We start from the raw sequence: 24,529 nt of genomic DNA, 5'->3' as shown, positions 1-24,529 counted from the left end.
TACGGAGCTCAGGATTATACTCAGAATAATCCTGTTTATGAGAATAAACTTTTTTAAAGTAAAAGACACCAAGATTTCACTTCATTTATGTGTTTTCCCTGGAGTCAGTTAAGTCAGGCTAATTGTAAGTGAATGGTAACTTTAGATGTATTCAGATAGTTTGAAGATAGTTGATTCAATCAACAGAAAGAAACCTGATATCAACATACAGCATTATACATATTTAAATAGATCAGAAGTTCAAACATGTTCACCAGCTGTAGTAATTTCACACCTTCATTTGTGAAGATCAAAGGAGAGAACTATATTGGAAAACATTTGATGCAGCATCACAAAACTAAAAGGCACACTCACAAAACAGCCCAGAAAACACAATTCACCTTGCTATGGAAAGTACCTTGAGCTATGAGTGTTCTTCAGTTGTTGGTTTGGTCTGCCCTACCCCTACCATCAGCACCAAAAAGATGAAATCTCCTCTGATATTCGTAGAAATGAAAATAGAAAAAACTAGAAAGAAGAAAAAACAGTTGCTCTCATTTTGGGGTCAAAATCTGTAAATATCAGTTTCCGGTCAACTCATTATGTCTTATGCATTTAGAGCATATGTTTGTTTGTATCTTTGTTTTGAGACAAACATGAAGTGGTATTAGCAGGTGTCTGTTTTCCCATTTCTAGACATACTTAACCAACTTCTATTATAATCACTCATTACTTCTTATTCTGAATTTTCCAAATAAAGAAAAAAAAATACCCTAAGATATTTAGATGGAAAATAACCTAGGCATAGAAAAGTAATGTCAATAGGCCGGGTGCTGGGGCTCACACCTATAATCCTAGAACTCTGGGAGGCCGAGGTAGGTGGATTGCCTGAGTTCACCTGTTTGAGACAAGCCTGAGCAAGAGCGAGACTTCATCTCTAAATATAGCCAGGCATTGTGGTGGGTACCTCTAGTCCCAGCTACTCAGGAGACTGAGGCAAGAGAATTCCTTGAGCCCAAGAGCTTGAGGTTCTTGTGACCTATGACACCTCAGCCCTGTACTGAGGGCAACAAAGTGAGACTCTGTCTCCAAAAAAAAAAGAAAGAAAGAAAGAAAAGTAATGTCAGTTATTTTGAGGAAAGATGTCAGCTTCTCAGAAGACACAAAATTGCCTGCTTTCAGGACAAATAATAAATAAAAACAGGGCAGAAAATGAAGTGAAAACTCAAATAGCAAGATTATTTAACTTAATTGGGGTCAAAGTTGAAATACTGTAGAATTTACTTAAGGATTTATTAGAAACTTCATGGTCATTCAACATTTTCATATAGTGAAATTTTTAATATTTTAAATTAACTGAATTTTAAATTATGGACACACGGCCCAGTAAATCTAACACAAACGTCATTTAAATACTTATCAAATACTAAAAATGTTTCATGGCTGTGCTTTATAATAAAGTGGGAAGTTGGATACAGTTAATTCAATGGCACTAATGAGTACAATTTAATCTACATTTAAAAATTACATATAAATTCTTCAAAAACTTGAACAGAATTATCATATGAATCAGCAATTCTACTCTTGGGCATGTACTCAGAAGAATATTCAAACAAGACCATTATGTCCACACAAAAACCTGTACAAAATTATTTCTAGCAGCATTACTTAAAATGGACAGAAAGTAGAAACTATCTAAGTATCTATCAAATAATGAATAAATGTTTTATATTGATATCATGGAATATTATTCAGAAAGAGGAGAATGTAGTCCTGACACATGCTACAATGAAAATGATACTTGGAAACATTAATAACAAGGGAAAGAATCTAGTCCCTAAAAATCATATGCTGTGTTTTTCGAGTATATGAAAATAGAACTGGCAAATGTATAGTTACAGAAAGTAGATTAGTATTTACTTGGGGCTGGGGTCGGTAGGTTCAGTAAGAACAGGAATTTATTGCTGATGGGTCCAAGGTTTCTCTCTGGAGTGATGAAAATTTTCTAATTAGATCGTGGTGTTGGTTGCAAAACACTGGGAATATACTAAAAAGCAGTGAATTGTAGATGATAGGCATGGGAGTTACATCTCCATTAAGCATTTTTTACAAAGCTCTCCACAGCTTAATTTATCTTTTCTGTTTATGGACTATAAAGGTATTTTTCCCAGATAAGTTTCATCGACAATCAAATATGTAATAAAATAATGTACATTGTTTTGACATGAAGATATCAAGGAAATTATGTCCTCCAGTTCATTTTTAATGACACCTGTGCTCTCTCACACTAAGACCAGTCTACTACAACCTCTCTTCCTTGTAGAGGTAAACTGTTAGGTTGGTCAGTTAGTCATGAGCAGATGAGGGGCAGATGGGTTAGGCTATTTTGGCTATTTTTGACTTGGCTTCGGGGTCAGACTGGCCTGCGCTGATATGGCAATGGAGCTAACCAAAACCTTGCAGGTGGGTTGTCTGGGGAAGCTAGTTGTTTGGGGGTACCGGTTAATATCCCTGGGGCTTTCTGACATGGACAGATATATATGAGTTGCTCTGGGAACAGAGTTGATCGAGAACCTAGAAAACTTCCACGAAGCAGCTGATATCCTCAAAGTTGTATATAAAATCCAGGATTGTGCTCTTCATGATGCCTACAGTCGCTGGGACGAGGCTCGCCTTGCTATCCAAGCTGTTAAATGAAACCTTCCTTTCCCTGCTAAAACTTTGCTTGCTCTTCCTCTCATCTATTATTTCAGTGATGACCTAGAGTGGTCGCCACACCACACTAACAAAAGCATCAGTTTAGTTTTGGATTTAAAGTAAACAGGATCATTATGCTTGCAGAATGTTTTATAGCTTTGCTATTTTAGCAATCTGTGACCTATAAATAATGCAAGACCTTCTTCTTCTCTAAATGACTTCCTTGCACCCTAAGTCTTGACAAAGAAAGAAAAAAGGAGGGAGGGAGGAAGGAAGGAGGAAAGGGCTGGAGGGGAGGAAGGAAGGAAGTCAGGGAAGACAGAGAGAAGGGAGGGGGCCAGGAAGGAAAGAAGAGAGAAGCAAACAATCCTGCAGGCCTGGAATTCAATCTATCTCCAGTTCCCCAGTTGAATTATGACTTACATCTGTTCTCACTTTTGTAGCTGTTCAAAAGGCAACTTTTGAACATTTGGTCATTTTATTTATCACAGCAAATGTAAATCATAGCTAATCGAAATGTTCCTGTATCTGTATTTTGCTAGAAATAAGGAAGTTGGGGGGGAAGGTCAGTTTCTATGTAACCCTAACCTTTCAACCACGACCTCCTCGCCGCTAAAGTGGCAGCGCCTCATTTCCTCTCCCTTCTCTGCACTGGCATAGTGCTGAGAAAAGGAAACAGAAAAAATAATCTGGGAACTTCATCAATTTTTCATGAATTTTCATTTAGGCCAGAACCCCCTCTTACCCTGGTCGATAGATCAAGCTGCTGTCATATATTTACCACCTGGGGCTACAGCTGCTCTCTCTAGAGGCTGCCACTGACTGACTGGCGGTGTCACAGGCAGCCACAGTCTCTGGGCTCCTCCTGTTCCCTATACGTGCACAAGTGTTCGGAACGGAAATCCTACTGCACCAGCTACACCGTGGCTCTCCCCAGGTCCCACTGGAAAATTAACATATTAACTTCTCAAGTGCTTGGTCCCTTGCTTATGTATTCCGCAATTCTGTTTTTTAAGTATAAAAAAATGACATTTTGGGCCTGAAGACTTTTCTTGAGTCCAAAGGACTTCAAAAGCACTTTTCCAGATTACTATTTTTCTTGCAAACCAAGAAAAAAAAATAAAGCAAATATGAAGTTGTGATTCAAACTCCCCTGAACTGATTAATTCTGGGTGTATTTTTGCTGTCTACTGTGTTGCTCCATCACACAAGGCTGAAGCGCACGTTAAAAGAAAGCAGAAAAAGGAAATGAACATGGTAAGATAACGAACTGGCTGACTTCCACCCAGCTGATCAAAACAGATAGCTGGTCAAAACAGACAGCTGTCAATAACATTTCACCTTTCATATTCTAGCACAATCCAAGATTTTTGATTATGAAAAACCAAGGTGAAGCAAAAATGGTCAAAAATTTTTCACGTTTTTAAATCAATAATCATTTCACAATAAAAGTTTTAACAAGTCTGTCTGATACTTAGCAATATACTCTTGACTACTTAGACGCACCTAGATCAATATTCCTCAACTTTGTCCCCTTGGGGGCATGTTTGATACCTGGAGACATTTTTGGTTGTCACACAGGGTTGGTGGGAATCCCACCGGCATCCTGTGGGCAAAGCTTCTAAACATTCTGCAATGCAGAGCACAAGCCCTCCCACAATAAACAATTATCTCATCCCAATGTCAGCAGTGTCCCCAAGGTGCCCTGCCCTAGTCCCTACACCCCATTCAGAGCAACAGACTGGAAGAAGTGGGCCACGTGTGCTAGTCCCACTTCCCCCGCAGCTCACTCTTCAGCGGCTGCGTTCTGTCCTCACCACTAGAGCCCACAGGTGGCTGTTTATTTGTCCACCATGTGGTATGTGTATTATTTCGATCCCTTCTTTATTTATAAAAATATTGATTGGCTTTTCTGGTTCTCTCACTGCTCATCTCCTCACTCTGATACCTCTCTTTATCCTAAAGGGCACTTCTTTCCTTGCCCATCATTAAATATTCCTGTCTCAAGAAATAGGAGTGGTCTCAGCCCTTATTAACCACCACCTGCATACAGCCTGCCTGGGCAATCATCTTTATTTCTATCTGCACCCGTGGCTTCAACTTCTATCTGAGAAAGACCTCTGTTCTCAATTCTAGAAGCTGTTTTTGTTTTTTAATGGAACGTGAGATATAAAGCTTGATATCTCTTCGGAATGTCAGACAATACAGCCAAAGCTTACCACATATTTCTTTTGGGTTTTTTTTTTTTTGTAGAGACAGAGTCTCACTTTATTGCCCTGGGTAGGGTGCCGTGGCATCACACAGCTCACAGCAACCTCCAACTCCTGGGCTGAAGCGATTCTCTTGCCTCAGCCTCCCGAGTAGCTGGGACTACAGGCGCCCGCCACAACGCCCAGCTATTTTTTTGGTTTGCAGTTCAGCCGGGGCCAGGTTTGAACCCGCCACCCTCGGTATATGGGGCCGGCGCCTTACTGACTGAGCCACAGGCACCGCCCCAAACACATATTTCTATTCTCACTGGGGTGACTTCTTCTGAACCTCCCAACTGTATGGATGGTAACGCTATGTACCCAGCCACTCAGCAAGGAACAGGAGGAGGAGGAGAAAATCTGTTAATTACTTTCTATCCCTTCAAATTTACTGTAAGGTAATATGGTTTATAATCCCTAAATGTGTTCCAAAGCATTCCCTCCTTTCAATCTTCACTACTATATTTAATTTAGAATCTAGCATCAACTCTTTCCTGAATTATTTGACAGCTACTTAACTCCTTTCTAACTCCAATCTTCACCCATTTAACACAATCTTTAATTCTCTTTCAAAGACTCTTCTTTCTCATAACAAAAAGTTCAAATTTTGCTTCAGCATATACCTATCTGTCTAACTGTATCCACCCCCAGCCTCATTTTGAGCTACCTAAGGTTCTCCAAATTCATAGCCTTCTTTCTGGCTTCCATTCTTTCTACCAGGAAGATCTTTTAGTTCAGTTTCCACCTAGGACATTATCACCTGACCTTCAAATAATGTATCTTTTTAGAATCCTTTCTCAAACTCATCTATCTAGGAAGAATGAAATATTTTCTGTCTGAATTCACATATTCACATAGTATCTTTCATATATTTCTGTAATAGCTTTAATGCTTGCATATTTAATTTTTATAACAATTATTTATTTATGTTTGTCATCCCAAGTAGACTGTGAACTCTTTAAGACTAGATTGCTATGTCAACTAATGTGATGAAAATGTGTCAAATGGTCTATGAACCAAGTGTATGGTGCCCCATGATCATATTGATGTACACAGCTATGATTTAATAAAAAAAATAATAAAATAAAATAAAAAGACTAGATTGGATTGTGTCTTTTTCATTAATATACCTTACCAAACTTTTCAGTGTATATATATATATATATATATATATATGCTTTCTGTCAATAGATGAGGACATAGGAAGACTGAAAATGTAAGTTGAATATTCTAAAATATGTAAGTCAAACATGTATATAAGCTCCAGCTTGGGCTTATGCAATTCTCCTGCCTCTCTGGAGGCTGAGGCAGGAGAATCACTGAAGCCCAAGAGCTGGAGCTTGCTGTGAATCCTGTGACGTGACGGCACTCTACTGAGGGCGGTAAAGTGAGACTCTGTCTCTAAAAAAAAAAAAAAAAATACTCCTCAATTATCAATAGGTGTTGAAAAATGACAATGTTTTCACTCAAAATTCACATTAACATGTTTTATGAAATATGTAAGGAAAAGGAGAAGATTGATAAGTTAATGGAAGAGAGAAGCAAGATATAAATGAATATTATTTGGCCTTGTGATACTTTAAATTGCACAATCTGTTGACATGGCATTAGAAGAAATAATTTTATTCTCTAAATAAACCCAATTTAGAAGCCTTCTTGTTTTTCTCTCTAGGCCATAAGTAATTCTAGCATTTCTTAAAGTTCATTTATTTCAAGATAAAAAATATGTTACTGTCACATTTCATAAAATTGTGGTTTAAAATTTACCTCCTAAAATGGCTTGATTCATAATTAATGATGCAATTAGGAAAGAAAGCAATCCCTTTAGATTAAATAAAAAAAAAGATGCTTATTTTCTGTGTGTAATTTTAACATAGCTAAAGGTTGGAATAAATAATAAGTTTATAAATTTCCAACAATATAATGACAAGCCAACTTAGATAAATTTTAATTTTGAGAAGTAAAATTTTATTAAGGATTTAAACTGTGAAAAATCATAAATTCTTAGTCTTCATTTATGTAAAATAGATGAGATTTCATTTAGTGTTTTTTCAAATATGGTGCAACGCCTTAAAACTAAAAACTAGAAGCTTCAGGATCTGATCTAGGATTTCCCATAAACTTACTGTCTGAATTTTGGTTATTTAACCTTCTAGGCTTCATTACTGTTATCTATAAAATGGGAGAATAATGCCTGTCATATTTACCTAAAGAAATTTGCTGAGGAAAAAAATCAACAAAATTTGGCATTGTAATATTTTAATGATTGTTGCTGGCACCTGTGGCTCAGTGAGTAGGGCGCTGGCCCCATATACTGAGGGTGACGGGTTCAAACCTGGCCCCGGCCAAACTGCAACAAAAAAATACCCGGTTGTTGTTGCAGGTGCCTGTAGTCCCAGCTACTCGGGAGGCTAAGGCAAGAGACTCACCTAAGCCCAAGAGCTGAAAGTTGCTGTGAGCTGTGATGCTACAGCACTCTATGGGAGGGTGACAAAGTGAGACTTGTCTCTAAAAAAATGTATATGTATATATGTATGTTTCAAGGTTTGAAAAATTACATAAATAATATATTTCAAGATAAAAGTGGAACAGTTAGGAATGTTAGCATTCTTGTAGTTTGTGTGTATATACCAAATCTCATTGAACTACATTTAATTGTAGTACTTGTTAACATGTTATTTTATAAAAGTAAAATTTCTTGGTATCCAGGGCAAAATGCCATTGCTAAATTTCTAATGCTCATATCTCAAGGTACTTCACAAACAAAAAATGCTCTTAAGCTTCCTCTACTCTTTTCTAATTAGGGTTATGCATTGAACATATTACAAGCATCAGTGGACTCTAGGTTTCTCAGTAGAAACTATAAAACAGAAAACTGTACACTAGAAAACAGAAGCTTTCACTAGGATGGGTACCTAAGAAATAATATGGCCTGGGCAGGATGGCTTGGGTTTATAATCCCAGAACCTGGGGAATCTAAGGTAGGAGGATTGCTTGAGGCCAAATGTTAGAGACAAGCTTGAGCAACATAACCAGGTCCTTTCTGTACAAAGAATAGAAAAAAAAAAAAAAAAAAGCTAGGCATAATATGTGTACCCACATTTCTAGCTACTCAGGAAGCTGAGGCAGGAAGATTACTTGAGCCCAGGAGTTAGATACAGTAATCTATGATCAACTACTCAAGCCACTGCACTCCGGCCTGGGCAACAGAGCAAGACCCTATCTCTAAATTAAAAAAAAAAAAAGAAAGACAGAAACCATATGATTGTTTACATGGGCCCATAAGGTATAATTTAGCACTTCCTGTACAGCTATAAAAATAAGACTCAAGCATTCTGAAATGTTTCAACTCTCTTATTCTCAAACATCTGCTTTATAACCAGAAAGTTGAAGAATACAAACATTTTTATTCACAATTATAAGAAAGTCCTCAAAATAGATAAGTTCATATCAAAATGTTACCCTTTTATTGGAATTACAAGCCAAATCCTCACCTATAAATCAGAAAGGAAAAATATCACGTTTTTTAACTTGTTCTAGGAAATGATCCATGATTTTATTCAGTCAATGTTCAAATACATGCAAAACATTGATATCTTGATTTGCTACCACTAATTGGACTATAGAATGAATAAATATGTAAAAGTGCCAAAGAAATCCTCCTATAGAATAACGTCATGTTCCCACAGAAAACAAATTTCTTCTTTGACGAGCTTCATCTAAGATTGTTGGTGTAGTCACCCGTCCATACCCAGGGTAATAATTCCTAACTTCAGCCTGGAAGTAAAACAGCTAATACAAGCAGAGAATGAGAGACTATTTTAAAGTTGCCTGATAAAAGTTAGATGCAGAAGCAACACAGTAGGACCTCTGTAAATCGACTACACAAGGGACTGTAACAAAGCGGTCAACATACGGAGTGGCCAACATAAGGAACTAGTCCTACCGCACATTAAGTGTGCATAGGGCATGTCCTGTCTGTGAAAATTAGGTCAACTGAAGGAGGCAGTCAGTGTAGGGAGGTCGTCAGCTATGGAAGTTCTACTGTATATAAATCACTTAGATACAAATAGATAACAGAAATGGTACAGTATTGAATTTACGCCTTGTGTCTGATGCCATGTTACACATAAACTTTTCATGTTCACATAACTACATTTAATAATTATCTCTTAATAATTCCAATTTTAAACATGAACAGCATGATTGAAACCTACTTTCACATAACATATAAATCATCACATTAATTTAATAGCAATAAATATATTGCAACACCCGGGGTTGTTGTTATTTTGGCTAGATCACTACACAGATGGCAAAGTAAAATTATGCAGCGTATTTTGGCATTTTTATTCTTTTGGTCTTTAGCATCTATGGAAAGAAAAAGTTTACTCAAAATAAATAAAAGCAAATGTGTGTGCTCATTACGTTCACTTACATGCCACTTCCAGAGACGCGTTTCGACTCACTGCTTCACCAAGATAGTTCCTTGCAACACAAACGTAGCTTCCTTCGTCAGGTTTACTTCTACGTCCATGGACAATGCGCAAGAAGAATAAGGATCCACTGGGCAGAAGCATCCTGTGGGAACGGGGATCATCCTTGTCCGTCTCCACCCGCTCGCCATCCTTGTACCATTCAATGGTGGGAGTTGGCCGGCCCTCCGCCTTGCAGTTCAGAGTGGTGGGCTCTCCCTTCGAGACAATGACATCCGAAGGGTGCTCCACAATCCGAGGAGGAAAGTCTTCTTGGCGAAGACGAGATCCTGAAAGCATGACAGAACGGAGACAAGCTTTACTCCTGCTTTATCTACATTTTCTATTTCACTTAGGTTCATGATGAGGATGTTAAACTGTCCAATTCTTCAATTGAATTACTGAATATGCTTATTTTATCTACATTTCACTTTTTTGTTTTTAAGGTGTCTTCTAAGTCAGCCCAACTCCTTTATGGAATGTGGCAATATAATCACAGCAATAAATTAATATGTTAATTCTAATGATTTAGGTGTAACATGTTCTTTGCATCATGATGAGCAAGAATAAAAGACAACAAGTGATTTTCTTGGGGACCAACATGTTGGAATGGGTACTAAGATGAACAATAACACTAATTCCCTGTTCCCAAAGTGCTGACCATAAACTGGGGGAGAAAGCCAAGTGGACAAGTGCCTAGAACACACACACCAGAGACCCGCAAGTTATGTACAAATATTAACACTATATATTGTGAGTACATGCTCCCTAAAGCAAATGAGGTGTTTACAGAATACAGAAGTAACCACCACTATTGAAAACCATAATAAAAAAGAAGATGCCAAAGTATTTAACTATGAGGGGCCCATTACAGTTTGAAACTCAGGAACATATTCTCAAATGTAGAAAGTCTGGACACACAGGCATAGACTCTGATCTTACAATATATCAATAGTTTTATGAACTTTTCATGTTACAGTCATGTGGTATGCTGCAGTCAGTCGGGTGTATGCCATACCTTCTGGGGACAAGACATGATTACAAGAGGGACTTTACCTAACAAATGCAATCAGTGTAACCTGGTTTCTTATACTCTCAATGAATCCCCAACTATAAAAAGAAAAAACAAAGAAAGAAAATCCTTGTATGTGGCATTGACAGGCTACATTCTCTTCACTGCAAAATTTTTTCGACTGTTAAAAGTCAGTCAATTGTCCATGCCACTAAATTGGTATTTATTACATTATATTAAATAGTTCCCTACCTTAGTAGGCCTTGGGTTTTGATAAGGCATGAACAGGACCTGAAATACACTAATACTTATTAAATGAAATAAAAATAATAGATTCATATAAGAAAAAAGAAGGGAAATATCAAGGCTAGCTAACAATATGATTTGGAATGAGCACTCAGAGAAACTCATTTATCATCATTATGTAAAATAAACTACGCGACATCAAGAGGTTAGTGTTGTCACATCAGGATATTCTTCCAATAACTTTACTCTCATTGCTATAAAAACTTCAAAAGAACACCCACAATATAAAAGTAAGAAGTAAAACTATAAAACAAATTTTTGTGGCCTTGCATTAGGCAAAATCTTCTTGGATATGAGATCAAAAGCACAAAGGACAAAAGAAGAAAGACTTTGCAAAATTTATCCAGGTTCGTACACATTGAAAAGTAAAAGACAATCCAAAGAATCAGAAAAAATGCTTTCAAATGATATATCAGATAAGGAATGTATGTAAAGAAGTCTTAAAAGTACACATAACCAAAATTTAAAATGGGCAAAGGATAAGAAGTTAAACAAATTTGAAAAGGAAGTTAGAAGTTAGACAAATCACCAGGCAGCACATGAAAAGATGCTGATGGTCACTGGCTGTTAGGGAAATGCAAATCAGAACCACAGTGAGCTTTATTCCACACCCCTGGGGACAGCCATAATAAAGAAAAAATGTAAAAATAGTAAGTGTCATGATACGAAAAAAGTAAAAGTCTCACACATTGCTGGTGGAAATATAAAATGGTACAGTCACCTTGTAAGAAAATCTGAATGTTTCGGAAAATGCCAAACATGTTTTCATACAAACCAATAATTCCATTCTGAAGTACATACCCCGGCATATGAATCTGCATATCCACGCAAAAACTGCTGCATGAATATTCACGGCAGTATTATTCACAATAGCCAAAAAGGTAAAAATAACTCATCTGTCCATCAACTGAATGGATGATGATTAATGAATAAATATCCAAGATAAAGAAATAAAATATGGTATATCTAGACAATGAAATATTATTCAGCGACCAAAAGGAATAAAGTATTAACATAGATGAACATCGAATACGTGAATGGAAGAAGCTAGTCCTAAAGGACTAAACAAATGTTCTTATCATTCCATGTGAAATATACAAAATAGACAAATTTGTAAAGATAAAAAAGTACAGGGTGCTGCCCCCTAAGTCACCTGTAATGTCGCCATACATAGGGAACATAGACAATTGTATCTAAAGGTACCTTTATTTACAAAATATTCATTACAAAATTTTATAAAGAGATGTCCAAAGGGGAGAGAATATTTAGGGCCTGGGGGAGAGGGGACAGAGAAGTTACTGCTAACAAGGTGACATTTGTTTCGGGGGGGATGAAAACCATGTAAAATTGATTATGGTGATGGCAGCACTGTTATGTGAATATAATTAAGAAACTATTGTACTGTACACATAAAATGGATGAATTTTTTGATATGAATTATGCATTATATCTCAAGAAGTTTTGAATTAAATAATGGGTAAAAAGGATACTGTGAACAAGTTTAATAGAGGGTATGTAATAATTTGTATACACTCCTAACCACAGCTGGGTCATTTTCTACTTCTTTTTTTTTTTTTATTAAGTCTTTTGTACATAGATCATAGATACATTATGCCATTATGGGATTTGATGTGTTGATTATTTGTACAAATTGGAGTGCTTACATTTTACTAATCAATATAGTAAATTTACCCAATTACAGCATTAGGACATTTATGTTCTACACCTGATAAATCCAATTTGTACTTGCAATGTGCTCCATAGGTGTGGTCCCCATACTATCCCTCCGTCTATCAACCCACCCACCTGCCCCTCCCCTCTCCCTCCCCTCTCCTCCTTCATCCTAGGCTAAAGTTGTGTTTCATTTTTCATATGCAAGTGTGAGTGATTATAAATTGGTTTCACAGAAATGTAATCATCAGGCCTACAATAGCTATCTAGAGCATAAAATAAAGTTAAAAGTTGTTACCACCCAGGTATATAGAGAGAGATACAGAGATGGATAGGTTAGAGACATAGAAAGACAAATGTAAATACATAAAAATATAGATATAATCTAAAGTTTAAGATGTCATTTAATTAATTAAATTATGATCTCCCATAAATTCACATATTACACAACTGTCCTTGAGATGGAGTCCATGGATAAGACTTAGGTAAGTCTATGAATTCTTTGAAATTGTGTTTAAAATTGAGTATTATTGTGCAGGGTGGGGTGGAGTAGCGGTAGTAGAGGCTGGCATAGTTTATATCAAATTTTCAAAGGCGTCTGAAAATACAAGCGGCTTGTTGTTTGCATAGTTTAAGTTAGAATGTAGAACTAAACTACAGGGTATTGTCTGTTATTAGCCAAAATAACTCTATTATTTGGTCAAGAACCAAAACTGATTTGTCAGCCTAACTCATTGGGTACACAGAACTGAATAGGAGAGGGGGCTGCTCATCACATGATGGGCCATGAGAGTTTAACCCTAAGAGTTTTGATCACGTGCACTCCCTCAATGAGAAACACAAAGATGGGATGAATGCTTCAGGTGATGAATACCCAATTGCTCTAAGTTGATATGATGTAAGATTACATCAACACATCACATGTAGCCCATAAATATAAACGACTATTAGGGAAAGTGGATTGCCTTGACTCAGGAGTTCGAGACCAGCCTGAGCATGAGTGAGACTCTTGTCTTCATCAAAAACAGGAAACAAAAATAACTAGCCAGCTTTGCGATACGGGTCTATAGTCCCAGCTACTCCGCGGGCTGAAGCAATAAGATATCTTGAGCTCAAGAGTTGAGGTTGCTGTGAGATAGGATACTACAGCACTCTACCCAGAGTAAGACTATCTCAATAAATAAATTACTTGATTAAATAACATTTTAAAAATATGTTCAAATAATTTAAAAATAAAGGAAAGGAAAGAAAGTGTGACCCCCAATGAGGAACACAGGCACCTTCAAAAAAACATATTAGAAATCTAGGATTTGGGGCCCCAGTGCAGACCTGTGAAATCCAAGTCTGCACTCTAACAAGATCCCCCAAGGATTGTGCGGGCACGCTAATGGTGGAGAAGCCCTGCTCCAATCAGTTTTTCTATGACCCTAAGCTAAGAATGATTTTATACTTTTAAAGTGTTGTTAAAATAATGACAGGAAAAAAGAGAAGAGGAGAAAGAAGAGGAGGAGGAAGAAGTGGAGGAGGGGGAGGAGGAGGAGGAAGGAAGGGGAGGGAAGGGGAGGGAAGGGGAGGGAAGGCATGTGAAGCTGGAGTATTGAAATTGTGTATAAACGTTTGCCAACCCAGTGCCAGAGTATCTCGTTTTCTATTACTATGTTTACTTTGACATTTATTTTATATAAGACCCCAAAACTCTTTTCCAGATTTCAGATGAAAAATTTACTTTGACAGCCCTGTTAATGTCCATATAATGAGAAATTGTCAGGATCCCCTGTCAGAAACAGGCTAAGCAAGTGTCAGCATAACTACCTGTGATTCTAACTTTGCTTGTGGCTGATGCCATGTTGAGCATCTTCTTATATCTCAATTGTTAATTGGGTAATCAGTCAAGGTTTAACTTAAGAAATGGTACTAACTCTCCTTAGCAATTATACATGAAAGATAATGGAAATTAGTCAGAAGATCCTATGGATGAACATCCAAATATTTACTTTTACAGTCCAAGAAAGTTAGCTATGACTTTTTCACAGCTAATTTGGATATATAATTTGTTCATACTTGAATGTCCAGTAGACCTAGAATTAGAACTCAATACCTAATCCAAAATGTGGCATTAAAAATTGATCAGAGGCACAAGTAAAGATTGCATATTGCATCTACTCTAGATTGATTCCAAAATCTTCTAAAGTTGATTTCAATAAAATGAATCACATGGATGCCACTAGTTATAATGTAACCAGAAAACATCTTCCTCCTTTCTCACAGTGTGATTCTCCCACGGCCTGCACCAGAATCATCTGTGACTTTTTCAAACACAAATTTGCCTGTCATCCTTGCGTAGCACCATGCTAATCTCCATCACCATATATATCCACCACCAAAACATGCACGGGGATAATTCCTAAAATGCAGAATCTTGGCCTCCATCAGAAGCATTAGAAATTACCAGTGAGTTTAAGAAGCTTAAAGCTTAAGAAGCTGCATTTTTAGCAGGCTTACCAGGAGAAGATCCCCTACTTTGACCTAGCTAGACATAAGCATTCCACAACAGCAGCAAATTAGCCAGATGCAGGCATCTTTGAATAGGTTTCTAAGCACCCAAATTTACATAATGGATTATTTCTGCTCCTCAGAGACTCTCAAAGTTTTTGTAATGATTTCTTTTGCAAAATATTTAATTTTTTTTTAACTTGAGTAATTTATTCTTCAAATTTTTGAAGGTAAAGTATAAATTACAATTCATGAATATAGTTAAAATTGTATTTAGTCAATAACAACTCATTGCTGTGAGTGCCATGGAACTTTTCTTTTCAGGAAATGATTTCAATTATATCATATAATGAAGGGGAACAAAAAACCCAGAATAACACTTGTTGATTTTGTTTCATGTTTTTCACAGTAAAATGTTCCTGCCTCATTATTCTGTTAGATTGCAGTATTTCCTTGAACTATGCCTTATTTTTCATCCACAAACTGAGTATCCCTGTTAATTATTGGTCCATCCACAAGTTAAGCAATGCAATTTAAAACTTCTGGAATTTTTTTGCTGGCAGAAGAAATTTTTGGCAAATTAGGAATAGAGTATGAAATACGATTCCTCCAGCAAATTTTTTATGCAGGGTCTGGTGAAGTCTTCCTTTATTAGAAATACACATAACAGTATGTCTTACTTTATAATAACTATGTTGTTTTAAATAAAACATTTTCCCCCAAAATTATATGAATAGAATTAATCCAGGAAGAATCTTAGGCTTATTCTAATTTTGAATGTGACCACAGACACCACCTGATTTGGAATGTACGGTACTACTTGAAAGGTGAAGGTCGCTTGACACATCACAATAAGAAAAAGGCAACAGTGTGGTAGAAATAATGGACATAGGTTATTATCCAGCTAATATTTATATCTTACTTGTACCAGTTATAAAGCAGAACATCAGAGTCTCGTGCATTTGTTAGGAGATTTAATGAAATCATATATATAGATCACCACGAAGGTAGTAGGCATTCGGTGTATCTGTTTTTTCCCTTCTGTAAACCACTACAAATATTCTTCCCAAAATTTAGCCTGTGGAACTCTAATCATATTAACAAGTGATTCTCTTTTCTAAGGGCTATTCTTGCATTAATAATTTAACGCTTGAAACATTTTAGCTAGGCTAGCCTGACAGCATTACGCTAGGTTTCAAAAGAAAGTAGTTACTGATTTCTTGTTTGTCAAAATAAATCTTAATCAAAATTTTTTGCCACTGAAAGAAGCATATCTCAGTGGCACTGCAAATGCTGTCCTCGTTGACTAGTGAGCTAAAGTAATTTGCAATGAAATGGGATTAACGGATCACTCCATCCTTCCATCATTCCATCAAGTTTGTCCTTACAACTTTTCCATCCTCAAAGTCTTCATGATGATTAAATTCCAGAGACCTTCCCTTAGCAGGGAGAAAGGAACAGCAAAGGGCATGAGATATTTTTTCTAGAGATCCTACAATGTGATAGGAGTGGCAAGAAGGTCAATTTTTACCCATTTTCAGGCTCACTAAAACTTCTGTAGGAGATTTTGTAACTTTCTGTTGACCTAAATAAAGTTATAAGATTCCTATTCCTTCTGGAAGTATGGCCATGTTATGTTAGTAAAAATAAGTTTAAATTAGAAATGTCATCAACACTGAGACCTAGATATACTACATATTATTATTATTTTTTTTTTGCAGAATTTCAACATGGCTTTTCAATGTCCTAAAACTAAAGGCTTATTGTGTTAAAGGGAATTGACAATGAGGTAAGAGGTTTCTTGCTAAACTTACAAGGCAGCCTTGATCCTTCAAGTTTCCCAGTTTAAAGTACAGAGTCCTGCAGTGTCCCTGTAACCTGATCCCCAGGTCCAAGAGGCAGGAGACTGACCTGTCAGAATCCTCTTGTCCCAAGTCTCCATTTTACAGAAGAGGTGGAGTGCCAAAGAACTGAAGTTCCTTTCCCAAACCTGAGACTAGAAGGTCATAGTTATTTTAGCTGTCAGTCCAAGCGCTATTTTCAAGATGACTTTTTCTTCTCTATACCCCTCCTTCTTACCTATATATTAGAAGTCTTAAACGGAAAGGCCCTTGCACCGTATTTCACTTATTTTTTTGTTTCATTTTATTTTGTTCTAGCTTTGTTTTTCTGAACCACCATATGTTTAGTTTTATGAAGTTAAAGTAATTTTAATCACTTTGAAAATGCTATTACATTTTCTGGCTGTCCACAGCCACATTCCTGAGCCATTGACTTTGCCGGAGCAGGTAGGCACCAGCAACAGAGCACCAGCATCCAGGGTGAATGCAGGACTGGGTTGTATAAGGTAGAATCAGTAGACCAAGGCAATCAATACAAAGGTGAAACTATGGGGAGATGCATGCAACACTGAAGAGAAATTTTAAAACCACTAACCTGGAAGGTTCCAGAACATGATTAGGGGTAATTTTCTTCCTGAGAAATAACAAATTAAGATCATAGATATTAGAGGCTGAGGAGAGTGGGTGGGCAATGAAGAGAGGTTGGTCAGTGAGTGCACAGCCAACATGAAGTGAAATAGAAAGTGTAAGCCCTGGTGTTGCATAGCAGAGTGCTGATAGCATACTATATATTTCAAAGGAGCTAGAAGAGAGGACTTGAATTGCTCCCAATACAGAAACAATAAATACTCTCAAAGGGATGGACACCACAAATAACCTGACTTGATTCTATGCATGCGCCTGTGGCTCAAAGGAGTAGGGCACCGGCCCCATATGCTGGAGGTGGTGGGTTCAAGCCCAGCCCCGGCTAAAAAAATAATAAATAAATAAAATATAATATATACTCTAAAAATATGTACAATATTACGTCAATTTAAAAAAAAAAGAAGCAGCAAAGAAATACATAACAGGTAAAGAAAGCTTCCATTGTGATACATGGTCTATTAGATGTATAGAATTTTAGCACTCGGCATACTCCCTAGGTGCGCTGAACAAATGGGTCTGAAAATTGTATTCACTGGGATTTAAGCAAATTTGATACTTAATAACTTTTGCATTCCTTGAAATTATTTTATTGAAATAGGTTATAACAACACTGATAATTTTACATTATGAAAATCTTGACACCACTGCATGATTTATATATAAGAAGCAACCATTTTTGATTACTTGCCATTAAAGTTTAGAAAGGATTTAGGGATATCAAACAAAATGTGTTGAGGGCACAATGTCTGAAATTGCCTTTTATCAGTAATTTTAAAGGGTGGTCAAAACAAAATATTTATCTCCTTTTTAATGCAACATATTTTCCTTGAAATCTCTAAGTTGCACCTACATAAGATTGTATATTCCCAAATTAAGGATAGACCTCTTATACTAAAAGGCCCAAATCAAAGAAAAAGATAGTAATCCCAAAGTTGAAAAGAAAGAATTTCTCTTGAATGTTGGCAATGGCCAAATTATTGTTGTCATCGATATTTTCACATTATACAATAACTTGCTGAAATTCTTTTCTGAAACTTGGATCTTGGGAGCAAAGGAGGTTGACAAAGGAGGCTGAAAACAACATGGACCTATCACTTTTTCTTTGGCTATGGCACCCAAAGTTGACCAATCAGAACAGAAGTAACAACATCACATCTCCGGGGAGGTAACTGCAGGATACATATCTAAATTCACTTTTACTTTATTAATGTGTATAATCAAAATATCTTAAACAAGACTTGTGATATGAAATAGGTCAAAGATAGGCCATGGCTCATCAGCTACAAATAGTTCTTAAGCTTGGAATAAAACGTTTTCAATTTTTAGAATCTTGCAGAAAATTTTTGCATTTGAATTTTTCCCTCACTTTATGCATTATATTAAAATAATATATAAATGTAAAATTAAGGTAACATTTTTCAGAAAAATATCTTTTCTAGTTTTATCCTGTAAACCATTACAATTTTGATATGACATCTATCGTAAAGTTATAGAACTGGTAGAGTGCATTCAGACTGCAAATTGGAGTTACTTTAGTACATGAGGAATATAGGTTACCTTAATTATCAGGATACTTTTCATTTAGGGATCTACTTTCTCTTCAATTTTTTTACCTAGTTACCATTATCTGTTGATGCCTTTTAAAAGTGAATGATTCAATGAAACTTTAAATTTCTTTTCAAAAGATATCTTCTGTTTCAGAGCAAAATGACCACCAGATAACATCACTGCTGCAACAGAAATATCGAGTGTACTTTTCAGTTAAAAGATTGTGTGTTCATAGAGTTAAAAAAAAGAGCTTATTTTTCCTTAATGGAGAAAAGCAGCAAATGGGAGTGCTATAAATGCTTTAAAATGATCTTTTTCTGCTTGAATTATGTTTCACTAAAATATTTGAGACTCGATTCCTTGGGTCTCTCAAAAAAACATCTGCAGTCTCTAAAAAAGTTATGAAAATGTTACTCTCCCCTCAGTCCATTTACTCTGAAGCCTTATCAGATGAAGGGTCAAATGAAACTGATTATCATCAGGTTTTCCCAGTCATTACCATGAGAAGGTGGTATTAATCTCCACCGAGGAGCCACTCGTCACAAAGTAAAAGGAGTGGAACACATGGGATTATTCTGGAGTATGCTGAAAGGAAAGAAAATGTTGACAGGCAAGGGAATAAAAATGTACACAATAATTAAGAAAATGCCATGAAGGCTATGTTAACCAGTTCGGTGAAAATATTTCAGACTGTATATGGAACCAGCACATTGTACCTCATGATTGCATTATTGTACACAGCTATGATTTAATAAAAAAAAAAAAAAAAGTACAAAGTTGTAGCATTTGTGAAAGACAAGAATAATGGTAATTTAGGATAGGGTGGTATTTTTTTAATTGTAGGAAGTTGCTTTTACCACCAAGTATTCAACACATCAAATCGGACCATTTGGGTTTATAAACAAGCAGACACTTAAAATCTGGAAGGAAAGCAAAGTGCACCAATTTTAAAAGAGTGCAGTGATATTTGTTTGATACTCCACATGGGTATCCTGCTTTCAAAGGAGGCAAGAATGACTAAGTTTGGGTTTTCAGAGACAGACAAACAGCTGTCGACATGTTAAAAAGAGAACATTATTCCTGGTTACTTTTGTTATAAATTTTCATCATAAATGGGAGAAACAAACAAACAAACAAAATAATCGTTGAGTTTTATGTAAACTATTGAACCAGAAGCTTGAATTGAATTCAGTAACATCTGAGTCTGCAGTCCCTGTCTCCTGTGTGTGCCTTAGCCCTCTGCTATTGACTTGGAGCCCTCCCCTAAGGAACTCATTCCCTCTCACTGAGTCAGGTTGGTCCCTATGAAAGCAACAACTAAATCTCTAGTTTAGTGTCTTCAGCTCAGGAAAGCTCTGGGCTTTGTTCAGGTGCTCACCAAATGCTCAGTTATCACCTCAAATTCTTCGAATCCCAAAATGGATCCCTCCCCTCTCTGCTCCTAAACTCCATTCCCTTCTGTCCTTCCTGACATCATCTCCATCTTTCTTCATGGCTCTAATGGCCAATATCCCAGTTTTGACACTTAACTATTCAATTTATTTCATATTCATTTTCATATCCATTTTTGATACATTTCTGTGTGTTCTTCCTTTATTCTCCAGGTTTGTATCTCCCTCCCAATCCCATAGTTGCCATCCCTCTCTAGACTCGCTTCCACGCTATTATCACTCCAAAATCTTTGTAGTTTCTCCCTTCCATGTATGTTCCTTTGTTTTCCTCATCATTCCATTTCAGGGGGAAAAAAAAAACTTAGGATTTTAGAACAGGTAGGTATAGCTTTTCTTTAAACAAACAAAGAAGTAGGTTGGCCAGGTAAACCTTCTCAAGCTTTCACCAAGTGTTCTAAGTTTTTCATATTCCCTTAGACAGTAGAAATCCATTTATTCAGCCAGCTGTGTTACTAATTGGACTTCTCTAAGTCCAGCCTAAGCAGCCAGGATTAAGCAAATTGCCTCATGAGTCTTATGATTAAGCAAAAACTCTAAGCCACCATGCCCTGGTTAGGCATTTATTTGGACAGCATTTGCTCAGGCTGCCACGAGGTCTTTGCGACACTGATTTATAGTCAAAGATGCCAGAACATCATTTACTATATCAAAACTTGGCTGTGTTTCTCATTTTCTGAGTTTGCTGCAAATTTGGAAAAATACATTCACTGCAGGGTGAAAAAATGAGATGCAGAACTTTCTGTTTCATTCACATAATTTGTGCCTGAGATATTTAGCTAAGCTTCCCATACTCAAATCCCGTTCTTGGACCAATTGCCTCAGACACAAATCTTGATATTGTAGGCATAGATGTAATCTGGTTGATTTTTATCCTTTAATTTATGACCACTTTTAAATAAAATTTAAAAATATTACCTATTAAATAGAGGCATTAATTTAACCTCTGAAAATTCCCTGTGAGATCATCAGTAAAAAATAAATAAATAAATAGCATAATGGCATCAATGTAGTTAATTCACATTTACTGAACTCAGTATATATTTGTCTAGTATGTGTAATTTAAACCCAAATTCATAAAAAAGCTAAAAAATCATTTCATAGCAAATATATATCAGTAGTCTGTAAAGTCCATCAACAATTAGGAAATGAGAGGGTTATATCCCTGTTGTCATTAGTTTACAACCAACTGATTTTTTTAATGAGCCTCGCTGGGGTTAACAAAAGTATTAAACACCCAATAATCAGTCATGGAAACAAAGGCACGAATAAGGGTTCAATGTCTGATTTCGCCAGGCTCAATAAGCACCACCTTGATGTACTGATGATTCCTAATGAAGACAACCACCACCAATTAGACCAGTGCAAATTAGGTTGAAAAATAAAGTGTTAAAACAGGAGCAAGGGACTGACCCTTGAATACTAGATTATTTTTAGGCACCATTTAATCACTCTCACAACAGCAAAAAATAAATTTTAGTGATTTTTCTTTATAACAATGAATAATTCTGTTTTATACTTTACATATTGCAGGCTTACATTTTTTTCCTTCTCCTTTTCCAAATTTTTCTGAAATCTAACTTCATACACTTTTAATTATGATCAACTTAGATCAATGAATATACAATTAGACAAATGAGCCATGTACTATATCTACATGTAGGGTCTATACAAATGGTCTCCATAACTTCTGGATTCAGAGAGACCTCCAGTTCAGTCCTCGCTCCTGGAGGGCAGATTATTTCTAAAGTAGAAGATATGAGGATTTTAAAAACATCATATTTTTTAGGAAATATTAAGAGTGATTACAAAAATTATCCACATATCCAAGTTTGGGAAGGATGCAGGAGAAGCCCCAGGTCAGCCTGGGTGTAGAGTGACCATGTTTGTCTATGTTTATATTTATATTTATACCTATGTTGTTCCTACATCAAGCACATTGTCTAAAGAGCTATTTGCTCACAGAATTTTCTTTGATACACGAGGAATTTTACAACACTTCATATACTTTTGCACAAGCCACTGCCTTCCTTCACATAACAAAAATAAAAATTCTTCCAGCTTGCATGCTGGCAGGCAGCCCACATTTGCCAGTACGACAATTATTTCTGAACGACTTGGCACAACCTTTAATGATATGCTTCTTGCATAGGATTCAATGTTCCATTTTTGCTCATCTCATCACTTTATTTCCAGAAGTTGTATTTGCCTGATTATTATACACAGGGGCATTCCTCCATGACTATCTGTAGAGTCTGTATCCTCAAGCTGACTTACAGGTGAGATCACCTATGGATCTCCACTGGCTTAGTGCCCTTGGATAGGATCCAAGACAGAACCACCTTCTGCTGAATTTCACAGCTACAGCCAACGGTACAATAATGAGGCTCCCTTGTCAATAGTCTTTGGAGTATAAAGGATCATATTGCCAAGATGTTGAAGAGTATGTGTATCTTTTAATTTTGTTCCGTATTAGTCTTTTCTTTAATAATCAAGGCCAAACAATATACACCAAAATATATGATAGTGTTGGTAATCTACAGTGTTTCATAAATTAATAAACTATTACATAGACATCAAACACAAATGCACACTCAGATGAGTATAACACATTAACATGGGAACAAACTTCTTCTCATTTTCCTCTGAAGGAGGAATCTGCCACTTAATATTAACATCAATATTCTGATGTATTCTACTCCAGTGAGTATCTTATAAAAAACAGAATGTACAGAGGCTGGGCATGGTGGCTCACACCTGTAATCCTAGCACTCTGGGAGGCCAAGGTGGGTAGATTGCCTGAGCTCAGGAGAGTTCCAGATCAGCCTGCATAAGAGTGAGACTCCATCTCTAAAAACAGCCGGGTGTTGTGGTGGGGGCCTGTAGTCACAGCTACTTGGGATGCTGAGGCAAGGGGATCACTTGAGCCCAAGAATCTGAGATTTCTGTGAGCTATGACACCAGGGCATTCTACCGAGGGCAACAAAGTAAGCCTCTGTCTCAAAAAACAGAATGTATAATACATATAATTATACTATCAGATTACTATATCTGCTCTTCTTTAGTAGAACTGTGCCCAGGCATCAACCCTAGCCTCAAAATAACTATATGTTTATGAAGTGAAATACATGAGCAAATATTCTCAAGCTTACTGCATTCACACCAAAGGCAGTTGAATATTCCCATAAGGGGAAAGACACAGGTCTACTGCTTGTAGTAAACTATAGCTAGCTCTGCTGAGGAGAGCTTTCCAATTCTTGGCAGAATAACAAATTCTTGAGCAGAGAGGGGATAGGGGTGAGATTTTTTTCTCCTGTAAGTAACTTAATGAATGAAGTACTAATTAACATTATGGCATTGATAAATGGACAGAGAGATTAGGGATGTACTCGATATTCAGACCTTCGCAGATGGACTGTCAAAGCCACATTAATTCCTATCTCATTGGAGCATCTGCTTCTCCCATAATCCACTGGCCCTTGATACAAACAACACAAACTGTTGTGACTCAATTCGATTTATATCAATCTAATTTCTTTTAATCCAATTTGTATTCCAATCTACTACCTTCTAATCACTTAAATCTTTAGCCTCCATCTGGTAAATTTTCTCTCAAAATTAACCAAGCAGATGCCTCCGCGATTGTCTTCCACAGTCAAGCTAATCAGACCCTCGCAGGGGCCCATAGAATCCACTGAATAGGTACGTGACTTACAGAGTTGCCTTTCCAGTTACAAACACAGGGAGGTAGGAAGACCATTTTATCTACCATTAATTGGTTCATTTGCATAACACTGCTTGGGAAGAAACAGGAGACACAAAAGCCAAGAGAAGAAAACTCCAGGAAGACAGCAAAATGTGCTCATTTGTCAAGTGAGCGTCTGGATTGAATCTCTCTTTTGTTTGGGTTAACAAACTGGGAGTGAGGATATTATTTATCTCTGTATAGTCTAAAAAAATATCTTCTGTACTCAATAAGATTATAGGAGTTTGTCTAATAATAGTCATATGGAAATTCAAATTTGGTCAACCAATATGTCCTTAAAATTAACTTCTGAATTTCAGAATTATGCACTAATTTATTTACTGAAGTGTACGTGACATAAAAAAAAAAAAAAAAAAGCCCCTGGCTAGAATTGACATTCACTGCCATGGAAGTTCCACT

The 24,529-nt window shown here is 36.6% G+C and overlaps 1 protein-coding gene across 12 annotated transcripts in view; it reads right to left on the bottom strand.

Annotated features, from left to right (window-relative positions):
- ROBO2 (roundabout guidance receptor 2) overlaps positions 1–24,529 on the bottom strand; it is a 630,786-nt gene that overhangs the window by 556,530 nt on the left and 49,727 nt on the right. For all 12 annotated transcript variants that reach the window (XM_053565141.1, XM_053565146.1, XM_053565142.1 and 9 more), the window contains exon 2: positions 9,364–9,690. In XM_053565141.1, the coding sequence (XP_053421116.1) occupies positions 9,364–9,690 (327 nt within the window). The remainder of the gene's footprint in view (positions 1–9,363; positions 9,691–24,529) is intronic.

The sequence above is a fragment of the Nycticebus coucang genome, chromosome 16 (assembly GCF_027406575.1).
Source record: "Nycticebus coucang isolate mNycCou1 chromosome 16, mNycCou1.pri, whole genome shotgun sequence".
Classification (NCBI taxonomy): Eukaryota; Metazoa; Chordata; class Mammalia; order Primates; family Lorisidae; genus Nycticebus; species Nycticebus coucang.
This window is presented reverse-complemented; position numbering and strand designations above follow the sequence as displayed.